General features: G+C 31.1%; 1 protein-coding gene across 1 annotated transcript; it reads left to right on the top strand.

Annotated features, from left to right (window-relative positions):
* Positions 1–4791: 4791 nt before the first annotated feature.
* Positions 4792–6139, top strand: LOC135775157 (thyrotropin subunit beta). Its single transcript, XM_065285177.2, has 2 exons — positions 4792–5074; positions 5802–6139. The coding sequence occupies exons 1-2, from the start codon at positions 4823–4825 to the stop codon at positions 6039–6041; spliced, it is 492 nt and encodes a 163-aa protein (XP_065141249.1). The 5' UTR covers positions 4792–4822; the 3' UTR covers positions 6042–6139.
* Positions 6140–12701: the final 6562 nt, after the last annotated feature.

Below are 12701 nucleotides of genomic sequence, written 5' to 3'. Positions count from 1 at the left end.
GATAATTACATTTTAAACAATAATACTAACCGTCAGGACATTTTATCGTGGTTAACCGTGAAACCAGTTTTCGTCCTATCCCTACTTCATCCAGTGAAGGCTAAATAACTCATTCCTGGCAGTGAAATATGTCCTTAAGAACGTGTTTGTCGTTTAATGTAAGTAAATTAAAACAGTATATGTGTGAGGTCATCATTTGTGCTCTGTATTGGGCTATGTGTGAATAATCAGAAAATAAAAACTGCATGTAAACAGGAGTGAAGAGGTTATAGCTCCAGTCTTACGGTGATTAAGTCCTTACTCTGATTGTTTGAAATAATCGCATTATTGGTATACATGTAAACATAGTCATAATATTGATCTTTATCAGTTAAGGCATTGGTTCTCAAACTAGGGGTGCACGGGAAAATGTTTGAGAACCACTTACTTGGGACAGGGGCATTTTCGCCACTTAGAAGTCTTCAGGATGGCCTTAACCAAATATTGATGGGTGATGCCAGTAAATTAAAGATAACGTACTTTCTGATCCCCTTTTTCAAACTTTAGTTATTGTGCAATGTTGCTATAATAGCATAAATATTATCTGTAAAATGATAAAGCTCAAAGTTCACTGTCAGGCGATATATTTTATTTAACAGAATAAGCGACAGGTTTCATGAGGCAGGGCCTGGGGGAGGGGGTTTATTGTTTTGAAATGTGGAAACGTTAATATTAAAGGGATAGTTCACCCAAAAATGATAATGATGTCATCATTTACTCTCTTTCATGTTGTTACACACCTGTATAAATGTCTTTGTTCTGATGAGCATGAATGAAAAGCTATTTGGAGGAATGTTTGTAATCAAACCGTTGGTGAGCCCCATTCACTTTCATAGTATTATGTTATCCTACTATGGAAGTGAATGGGGCTCACAAAAGGTTTACAAACATTTCTCAAAATATCTTCCTAAATTGATACAGGTTTGTTACAACATGAGAGTGAGTAAATGATGACAGTATTTTACTGTCCCTTTAAGAATTAAGTCAACACAAAGATGCACAAGCCATACAAGGGGGAGCATTTGTAAGGAACTTGCTGCCCCCTAGAGGTAAAGGCTTTAAAGTACAAGTCTCTGCAGAATAGTAAATACAAATAATACTTGTACCTTCTTTAACTCTTTATTTTTTAATGAACTTGTATGTTTTGATATGCACTGTATATTTGTTTAAAGCTTAGTTGCATTCACTGTAATATAAACTGTTTATATCAGAAACTTATTATTTACCAAAATGACTTGGGTTGCATATATTGTGTGACAATAACTTTGAATATAAATCATGTTATTAACATACTTGTTGGATTGAACTTCAAATTACAAACATGTGCAGAATACAAATACATATTAATGTTTTAGTTCTTACGTTACCAAAATAACATTATTTATAACATTAACCAGCATGTCCCCCTTGTATATGAGTGGACATGTTTTCTGCAAACATAACAATTCCACTAATGTAAACCTAAAATAACTGCAGGTTCTCTGTAATTACGTTGCTAGGATGAATCCCATCCCATAACCTAAACTTAGTATTATACGCTTTTCATCTTTGTGTTTACATTACCGCTGCACTTTTTGGCTGGTGGGCCTCAGATCTCCTTCTACTGTAAGTGTTTGTTTGAGGAGACACTCATCATAAAAAATAGGGATGGGTCAAATATCCTTATGACCTAGTTTTCTGAAGTAACCAGCATGTATCACGTTGCCCTTCGGCAAAACTTCCATGTCTCCAGCTCAACGTGACCAAGCTGACTTGGTTTGTTACAGTGAATGTAACCGATTGCACAACCATACATTATGTCTTCATGGCATGCTCTGTATGCCACAGAGAATTTATTGAGGTCTCAGGTAACATCCTTATTATATAAACTCTTCTAACCCAAACCCTGTGGTTATAGCTGGCCGGGAAGCAGACATACTGACATGATTCAGCTACATTTACTTGGAGTCAAGTATAAGACCTACATCTCATCCCAGTCTTTAAAAAAATGTAATTTTGTCCATCATAATGTATATGTGGCTGAATCTACATCAGCATTTGAGCTGAGAACTCATTTTATTTAGCATATTTTGACCATTTACCACTTTAGAAGTATGAGACTAGGTTTGATTGATACATTTTTATTAACAGTTTAGTTAAATCTTGGTACAATAAATGGTACAATTATTAATATTGGGTGTTTTTGTTCAAACAGGCGGATGATGTTGCCTATAAAATGTTGTGTGAAAAATTGTGCTTAATGTGGAACTGTAACATGAAATAAATGGGTTTTATAGATATTATTTGGTAATCCTAAATGAATCAAAATACATGTGATCTTCAGTCTTTTCTTAAATGTCTTAATTAGAAATATATTTGAATAATTTGCTCTTGCGCACATGCAAAATTATATAAATATTTAGCAAAAAATAACTTTTGTATTTTTTATTCTTTTAAAAAATTAATATCACAATGTAACTTAATACTTTAAATGTCTATTTTTATTCTAGTTTTTTAAAACCCACTGAGCTATTAATTACAAACTATTCCATAAAGGTAAAAAGAAACAATAATAAACATATAAATAAATAAATAAATACAAACTTACATACATAATACATTTTAAATATATATATATACATATATATATATATATATATATATATATATATATATATATATATATATATATATATATATATATATATATATTCTTAAGTGAATACTCATTAGCATTAACACTGTAATGTAAAGTGTGACCAGTATTTATTTTATTTGTTATATTTATTTCTTTTTATCTATATGTTGTATACATATACAGTAAATGTAAATTAACACATTTACATTCATATAAAAATGAGAATATCCATCTATGTCTTTTAGGTAAAAACCTGTATTTATACTTTCAAATGTTTTAATTTATTTAGCCAAGTTTATTTAAAAAAAAACACATTAATGGTTTAATACTAATAATTTAAACTTTAACATATTTTATACCAAGCTGAAGTGCCTTAGTTACTGTATATTTAATAAGTTAAAATGTTTGTGTGTATTTACAGTAAATAAACCAACAATGCTGGTTAATGTTTGTTAATAACTCGAGAGTCATAATAAATCATCACTGTATTAAAATATATTTTTCTGTAACTCGGGGTGATGGTTGTCATAGCTGCAGTTTGGAAGCATGCTGGAGCAGGCACATGTCCCAGAGGCGGAGAGGGAAGCATTAGTGGGGATTAGACAGAAAATATTGTCCAGGTGGACAACGATACACGTGAAACATGGTTGACGTCTCTGTACAGCCAAGTTTACTTACAAACAGCAGAGCATCCATCGGTTTAAAACAGACACATGCAAATGTGCAGAAGACATTTAAAAATGTATTTCCAACAGATGAATCATTTAAAAGTACTTTAGTTACAGTAGTCTTATTCAAAATCAAATCTTAGTCAATTTTTTAAAATGAATTATTGTCTGTCAATTTCAGTTTTTTTTATCAATTTGTCTGTCAACTTTTCTGCAGAAGCATATTCCAGAAGGACAGAAATTTCTTTGTGTCTTTTTTTGAATTAATTGGTTGTCTTTATTTTTGTCTTAAAATGTAAATAGATTAAAAAAAAGGATGATGCATACTGATGATGATTACGATTTACTGATAATCATTATAAAAAATTCCAACAAAGTCACACAGATAGAAAAACACAATTGTGTGTAAACAGATATTGTATGAAAAATTTACACCAGTTGGGAATGTAACACCTACGATGTATTATTAAACACAAAATAAAGGTACAAAACTGTACCTTTTCTGTCACTGGGGCTGTACCCTTTCAAAAAGTACAGCTTTGCACCTAAGGATTTCATTTTAGTACCTCAGAAGTAATACTGGGACCAAAAATACATATTAGTATTTCAAAGGTACATATTAGTACTAAATATTTACATATCTGTACCTAATGGTCCATACAATTACCTTTTTAAAGGGTGCTGCCCCACTCACAACTAAGGTAGATATTTTGACTTTTTTCTAACAATGTAGGTCCTTAAGGTACGGTAATCTACCAAACACTTGTATTCTGTTTTGTATTCCTGTAAAGGTATCAAATGAAAACTTAGGGTACAGTGACAGAAAAGGTACAGTTTTGTACCTTTATTTTTTGACAGTGTACAGCAGGATAGTGATGAAGAATTTGGTGTAATTCATTCAAATCTCGTGTAAGATTCACACTAACATGGCTACAAAAGGTTTCTCACATGCAGCGATCCCACAGACGAACCATTTTTGGTTCTCCAAAGAACCTTTCAGTCAACAAACCATTTCAATCTTATCTTTTCAAAATAATTTTACGTGAACTAAAGGTTCTGCAGACGTAAGTGTATCTTATATAAATGGTTCTTCTATGGCATGGTGTAGCACCTCAATCTTTTAAAGTGAATGCTATAATTACGTGTAAACAAATAGCTTGTACCTAAAAAATACCCCAAAATAAATGCTGGAGGATTTTGCTTGATTTTGATGAACAAATCTTTGCTTAAAATTATAAATAGCGATGCATAATTTTCAATTCCACTGTACACTTTGTGTTACATAAAGAGATGTTGGAACGAGGCTGCATGTGGCCATTTGTCGTGGTGTCACGTTGTTAGTGACACTGTTGATTTCTATTGTGGAGGATCAGCCTGAAGACCCTCCCTCCCTTCCAAGCAAGATAAGAGGAACGAGGATCATTTGCTATTAGTGTGAGTCCAAAAGCAATCAGGAACCTACTCAGAATTGGGTAAAAAGAGAATTTTGTACATTTGTATGATATATATTCAGAACACACTAACGCAATGCTTACGTCAGCAATATAGTAACATTTTGTGTTGCTTTTGGAGTTTGGATAGGTGCTGGCTGAAAATGGGGATGCTGTTTTGGAGCCTGCTCATTGTGTTGAGTGCAGATGCCCTCATGGCCTGTTCCCTGGAAAACTACACACTGTACGTGAATCGGCACGAGTGCGGTCACTGCATGGCCATCAACACAACCATATGCAGCGGAATGTGTTTCACACAGGTAAGACCTGACAATCGCTCTCTCGTATGATGGTTAGCTGTTATTTTTGTTCAATTGTGTGTGTGTGAATCTCTATATTGTGCCAAAGTTAAGAATGAGGGAACCCAAAGTAAGGATGTCAAAACTCCTATTTTCTTATTATGCTTTCATCATGTTAGTAAAATTAAAAGTTTATCACTAAAAATATGAATGCTGTTTTCTGACATGTAATATTGTGGGAATTTATCTTTCCCATGATATGCTTTGGGATTTTCTATTTAAAATCATCCTACATAAAGAACATTATGTGAAAATATAGTCTTAATAATATCTTTATTATTAAATAAGGCCATGTCAAAGATTGAAATCTGTATAAAATCACTGAGTAAAATCTATCTTTTCTGCTTCTTATCTCATTATTAGATGATGAGACTGGAAAAAAATAAGCATATTTTATTTAGCTGCCAATATGCTTTTGATATAACATTTTCTGTGTTACATTTGGAGACATTTTTTGAAAATGAAGCTGTGATTACTCTTAACCTCAAAATATAATAAAGTCGAAAGCATTTAAAACATTTATAATTTTTAAATAAGATATTAGGCTACACTTTTTCTTGTTGTGTGCGTGCATGAGCGTGTATATTTGTATCCAAGTAAACACACACGCACGCACGCACGCACAATATCAAAAGGAGTCAAATGATTGTCCTGTCAGTGCACTATGCTGTCTTATTATATGTGGCAGGACACAAATGTGGCAGGATTTGTGGGCAAGCGTTTCCTGATTCAGAAGGGATGTATGCACCGTTCTTTGGTGTATCATGCTGCTAAGATGCCCGGCTGTCCTCTTCACATCGACCCAGTCTTCTTCTATCCCGTGGCCCGTCGATGTCGCTGCATGAAATGCAACACGGCCAAAAATGAGTGTGAGCATAAGCCCAAGAGGATGCACAACAAATGCTCCAAGCCCCTGCGTGCAGTTTAAATCTAAAGGATGAAAGATTTCTCTTCTCTCATTAAGATTTAGTTTTGATAAACTTTTTTGCTAACTTTGTTTCTCTGTTTAAAAGCAAGAAAAGTAGGACTGGATGGTTTTATAAAATGCTATATATATAAAGATATGATGATATAACTTTAATTATTTACATAAAAGTTACCTTCAGGAGAAAGTGTCCTAGTTGTGCTAGGAATGTGTTTGTTTTGATTGTTTCTAGGTCTTCTGGCTGTACCTGCTGTGTTATTTAAAATGAAAAATAAAATTGTTCTGACGTTTATTTTATGCAAATTGAACACAATTTTTGAAACTGTGTGATTTTTTTTAAAACTACTTTAAAATTGTGTTTTATGCAGCCTTTACCTTAAACAAAAAGAAAAAAGATCAAACTAGATTTATTGTCATAATATTATTATAAAGCATCACAGAAATCAACTTCAGCTATCCTTTAGAGAGTTTTCTAATAAAAATGTAAAGGTAAAAAAGTTTGCAATAAGGTCATTATTATAGTTTGGAAAATGTATCTCTTGTTTTCAAAACTTTATTGACATTTTATCTCAGCATTTTTAGTTGATATAAATCATAATTTTGAAGATTATTGTTAGTTAAGTTCTGAACTACAATTACACTTTTTTTTTTAAATAAAGGGTCCTAAAAGGTTTGTTGTTAGGCTATATGGTTCCACAAAAAAGATTTCACATTCACAAACCTTTCTGTTGCACAAAAGCATATTTGTGAAAAAGGTTTATAGAGTATATCAATTTTTAAGATACAAACTCTTTTAAAAATAATCAACCTGAAGGTTCTTTGGGGAACCAAAAATAGTTTATCTATGGCATCACTTGCAAAAAACTTTAAAGCACCTTTAGATCTTAAAGATAAAAAATATCTTGTTGTAAATTGTTGTTAATTTTAGATGTTGTATGTTAAGGGCTTTAGTTTGCTTACAAATGAAAAAAAATCTTTGTGGACATATCGAACCCTTCACATGAAAACGTTCAGTCTTAAAACACTGTGCTGATACAATGCTAGAAAATATTCAGTGATAAAAACAAGTTGAAAAAAAAATCAGTTGTTGAATAACTGCATATTTGACATGTAAATTTGTGATTTGTGTTATTTAATTCATTTTGAACAATACCACATCTAAGAATGTATTAATTCATCAGCTTACAGTACATACTGTTAACCAAAGCTTGAACTGATTTCAAATGAACTTTAATGTCAAGCTGCTTTGAAATAATCTGTATTGGATAAAGTGCTACATAAATAAAGTTGATCAAAACCAGAACTGATCAAACCAAGGTAAACAAACAAAAAATGCATTGTCAAAAGAAAATGTAAAACATATAAAAAGCCATAGAAAACTCACAAATGTCTCCTCAGAGTTTCAGAAGAGATCTCAACAATGACACAAACTTTTATGACACGATATTTATATGATTGAAGATTTCAATATGAACGTTTCTCATCAAATTTACCCAAATTATTACCCACTTACCAATTTTTCCTTTTTTAATTTTACAGCTCCAAACTACATTGTATCAATTGTCTCATTGGTTTAAATGTTTTATTTCTTTTTGCACATTTAAAAGGAACATATAAGGCATATTTATATTTTTTTCATAAAATGTTTCAGTAATTTTGTTTATTTCAATAAATGGTTTATATTATAATTCAATTTAAATCATTATAAATGTTTACTATTCCTGTTATGTTATTGGTCACTATTTCCTTAGTGTGTAGTTAAATGACATGCCTGTTTTGTTAAATTATGCTTGTTTTGATGTTTTCACACAATGAAAATTTTCTTAACAACCATGACGTATAAGTACATAAGTAGCTACTACTTAAAAAACATTAATTTGAACAATACTTAAAATGCATTGTTCATGCAAAAGAAATGACAAGGTAAATTCAAGAGTATGAATAAAGTGAATGGAAAAATATAAGTTGTTACAGTAAATGTTACATACATTTTAAGTGTAATGAACTTAAATTTAGCAGTAAAAATGTTGTAAAGAATACCCATAAGCCTATATGCACGGAATATTTTGATTGTTTGTGTTTATTCAAACAAATAGGACTGATAGGGCATTTAAATACAGTAGTTGTCAATAAGAGGCAGAAAGAGGTTTAGGCTATAAATTAAGGCTAATTTTACTGATGTTGTTTTTTGTAAATGATCTGGTGATCAGTGTTTGCAATGGTAAGCATGGACCCTGTTGAACACATTGTATTTCTTTCCACAATAATGAATATGCATAAAAATGCTTTTGTACAATTGTACAAGATATTTTATATTTTTAGTTTGAGGGCAATTCTAAAACTAGTTATAAGATAGAAGTTGTAAATCCTTAAAATATAATATAAAGATTTCATGTATTTTTATTGAGCTGATTAAGAAAAACAAAACAAAATACTAATGATCCACTTTCATGATATAATTAAAAAAGCATACTGTTGCTTTATTATATACTTGTTATTCCTAATAAAATAATAATAAATAAGCTAAAATTTTTAATAATTAGTACTAGTAAAAATTTAAAAAAGTATTTAATAATACTAATATGTGTTAACACAGTGTCACAATTGTTTAAATATTAAAAATATTTAAATATCTTTAACATTTTGACTTATTGTATTAAGGATATTAAGATTATAATCAAAACATTAATAATGCATACTTAATACGAGTTATGTTTATGTTCAGGGCTGTAATATATTTAATATCTTTACATTATAACGAATCAAAAGAAACAACAAATAAAGCACAGGTTGTAACATAAGTTTCAAATTTATATAAAGATGAATGATTTCTCATGCCGGTAACAGTATTTCTGTAAACACTGATAAGACTAAAATCAAAAGATTAGAAAAATTTTACGTTTTTCAACAATTTTTTTTTGGACAAACATTAAACAATTACATTCATATTAACTTATTTAAAAATATATTTTTAACAGGTACATATACAGTATAAAGCTCATAAATGTAATAGAGATTTATAGTCCCAGACAATGCATGTTTGATCTGCCTTAATTTAAAAACATCTTGCATATCTTAACATATATCTGTGCCATTGTTTTGTCTCAAGATGCACGCCAGTGATTTCTTTTGTATAGTATGTTTGAAAAAACTATTTAAATGTCCTGATATAATAAGGCCTGCATGGGATTAATCTAAACCCTGTATGGGGAACTGCCCCAGAGACTTTTTAAAACACAGATTGAATTGATAAATAAAGTGGTAACACTTTACAATAAGGTTCATTAGTTAACTACATTCGTTAACATGAACTAATAATGAACTGCACTTATACGGCATTTATTAATCTTTGTTAATGTTACTTTCAACAATTACTTATACTTAAAATATTGTTAACGTTAGTTAATGCACTGTGAACTAACATGAAAATTTTTTTTTTCTAAAATTGTATTTCTTTTAACTAACATCAACAAAAAATAATAAATAACAAATGTATTGCTCATGGTTTTTTCATGTTAGTTAATACATTAACTAATGTTAACTAATGAACCTTATTGTAAAGTGTTACCAATGAAGCTAGAAAACCAAATTAATTACACATTCTAGAGACGTTATGCTATCAAAGACTGTATCTTTAAGCTTGCCAAACCATTAATACTTGATCTGCTATAAGCCCACATCGACTGCACAGAATCTGCTGGAAACAATTAAATAAACAATCTTATTTGAGGCAATATATTATTTACATAGGTGTCATTTACACTGGGGACGCTGGGGACATGTCCCCACCACTTTTTGAAATGGCTGATTTTGTCCCCACCACTTTTTGAAAGCATTTGGTAAAAATGTTCTGAAAAATAAAACAATACCTGTGCGACTTACACTGCAAAAATGACTTTCTTACTTAGTATTTTTGTCTTGTTTTCAGTAGAAATATCAAAAAATTCTTAAATCAAGATGTATTTTCTTGATAAGCAAAATGACCAAAGAAAATAAGTCTAGTTTTTAGACAAAAATAAACAATTTGAGTGAATTTGTGATTAAAACAAGCAAAAATATCTGTCAATAGGGTGAGAAAAAAAATCTAAAAATAAGATTTATTTTTTTCTTAAACACTTAATTTAAGCAAAATTTTCTCACCCCATTGGCAGATATTTTTGCTTGTTTTAAGCACAAATTCACTTAAATTGTATAGTTTTTATCTAATTACGTCATTTTGCTCATCAAGAAAATACATCTTGATTTAAGAATTTTAAGATATTTCTACTGAAATCAAGACAAAAATACTAAGTAAGAAAGTCAGATTTTCAAGAAAAAAATCTTAGTATTTTTGCCTTGTTTTCAGTAAAAATATCTAAAAATTCTTACATTTTAGATGCTTTTTCTTGATGAGCAAAAAAATCAAGTTTTTAGACCAAAAATATCAAATTTAAGTGATTTTGTGCATAAAACAAGCAAAAATATCTGCCAATGGGGTAAGCAATTTTTTCTTGAATTTTTCTTGAATTTAGTGTTTAAGAAAAATGTTCACGATGTTTTGCTTACCCCATTGGCAGATTTTTTTGCTTGTTTATGCACAGAATCACTTACATTTAGTATTTTTGGTCTAAAAACTAGACTTATTTTCTTAGGTCATTTTGCTCATCAAGAAAATGCATCTTAATTTAAGAGTTTTAAGATATTTTTACTGAAAACAAGACAAAAATACTAAGAATTATTTTTCATAAATAATTTTTTTGCAGTGTACGATTGGTTTTGTGGTCCAGGGTCACATATGTTGTGTTGTATAGTGTGTTTTCTTTTACATAATAATGAAATTCATTGTAATCAGTGACTTTACGCGCTGCTGTTTTCTACAGTATGGTGCTTTGGCACTGTTTGGTTGAGCTGGTGTTGTAGGGAACTGTTACATGTACAGTCAACATTGTTGAGGGTTTTATGCTGAGTATTTTTGTGTTGTTGACTGGCCTACTACGCTATGCCCATTTTTGATGGGCCGTTATTCAATATTTTTCCCATCCTGCTGTAATGTTTTTTCATCTGATCTTTTGTCCCCACCACTTTTCAAAACAAACTGACGCCCCTGATTATTTATCATCACTGAATAGTGAAAGTTATTGGTTATTTCAGGTTGAGATAGCTTTTGGATTTTGCAAGTTATCGCTTTTTATAATGTAATGAATCTCTACAGAATTTGCACCCAAAAAGGTTTACAGTAATTGTACAAAAAGGTACTCATCTGCAGGGCCGTGCACAGACCTTTTGAGGGGCATGTGCTGAAACTGAAAAAGGGCACCCCCTCCAAATAAATATCACTTAATAATCATCTTAATAGCTTTATATTTATTCACTATTAATGATTGAAAAAAATCACTATTAATGAATGAAAAATGACATTTTATGATAGCTTGGCATTATACAGTGCAAAGGATATCTGCCCTTGTAAGTTGGCTTTAACAATTTACATCCTGGGTGTTTGTCTGTATTAGGCCTATTTGTAGTCATGTGTTTGTGAAGTGCTCGCTCTTATTTAATTGTAGAATATATTAATTAAAATTTTTTCCTCTGCTTACATACATAAAGTTACATAAAAATATGTTTGAAGAAAAAAAGGTATTCTGTTTGGTTTTATAAGCTAATTTGTATTATTTGGTTAACATGTTTATGCATGTGATTGAGAAGAGGGGGAAATAGGATATTAAAGATCAAAATAGGAGATTATACTATACTATAGCCATACCATAAGCATATTCAACATGTATCTGCCTACCTGGTGCTGAGGACCAGGAACCTTGGTCTTTTGAAGGTGCAAATAACTGCATTACTAAAAAAATATACTAAATACTAAATAGACTTAACTCTATGCAGTTAATTTCAGAATAAAAAGTTATGAACCAAATAATCATACAACTCCCTTGACTAATTCAAGGCATAAGATACATGCATATACAATAAATTATATCCAGATTGCATACTATAATGAGTGACAGGGCAATATAATGTACATACTTGTATCCTTTACACGTTTTTCGTCTCTATCCAGTTTTCCCAACTGGGCATCTGATGTCTAAGACCTTTCTAATCTGATATGTTTTTGGTGTTAATGTAGGCTAAACATTTACCTGCGCGGGCGCGTCTTCTCGCGTGAGATGTGTTGACTTTAGTTAAACGATTAATACGCGTCATGCAAAAAAACCGGTAAAAACCCGACCGTGCATTCCGTATTGTTGTCACGGGTGCCCTTCACATGGGTGAACACTTGTTTAAAAACTGCTCGCGCTTTGTCAAAAACTCAATTTGGTCGCATTTTGTGCCAGCCCTTGCTGCAGTTTGGAGCCCTTAGTGCCCCCTGATTGCCCACTCGACCAATCCCGTCTATGGATAATTCGGCTCTGCTCAAATTTATAAAACATGCGCCGTTATATACATACTAGTGTTTCTTTCGTAATGACACAGCATTGTACTCAAACAACAAGATACTTATTTACCGTTGCAAGACGTTCAGCTGCCTCTGACTGCTGTGGAACTTCAGCTCGCTGCACTCAGGGGGCGGAGTTAAGAGGTTTGACAGACAGTTTGAGCGGATCCAAAAATATTTAGTTTTTTAATAATTTTATTTGATAAATATATTTGTAAAACACACAGACAGACGTAAATGTTTAA

This window comes from Paramisgurnus dabryanus, chromosome 21, assembly GCF_030506205.2.
Source record: "Paramisgurnus dabryanus chromosome 21, PD_genome_1.1, whole genome shotgun sequence".
In the NCBI taxonomy this organism is placed as follows: Eukaryota; Metazoa; Chordata; class Actinopteri; order Cypriniformes; family Cobitidae; genus Paramisgurnus; species Paramisgurnus dabryanus.
This window is presented reverse-complemented; position numbering and strand designations above follow the sequence as displayed.

What these genes read in the sequence shown, in the direction of transcription:
- LOC135775157 (XM_065285177.2), top strand. Translation starts at nt 4,823, where the DNA reads ATGATATATATTCAGAACACACTAACGCAATGCTTACGTCAGCAATAT. An exon ending in GCGGAATGTGTTTCACACAG is followed by an intron (nt 5,075 to 5,801) that starts GTAAGACCTGAC and finishes TATATGTGGCAG; the next exon opens with GACACAAATGTGGCAGGATT.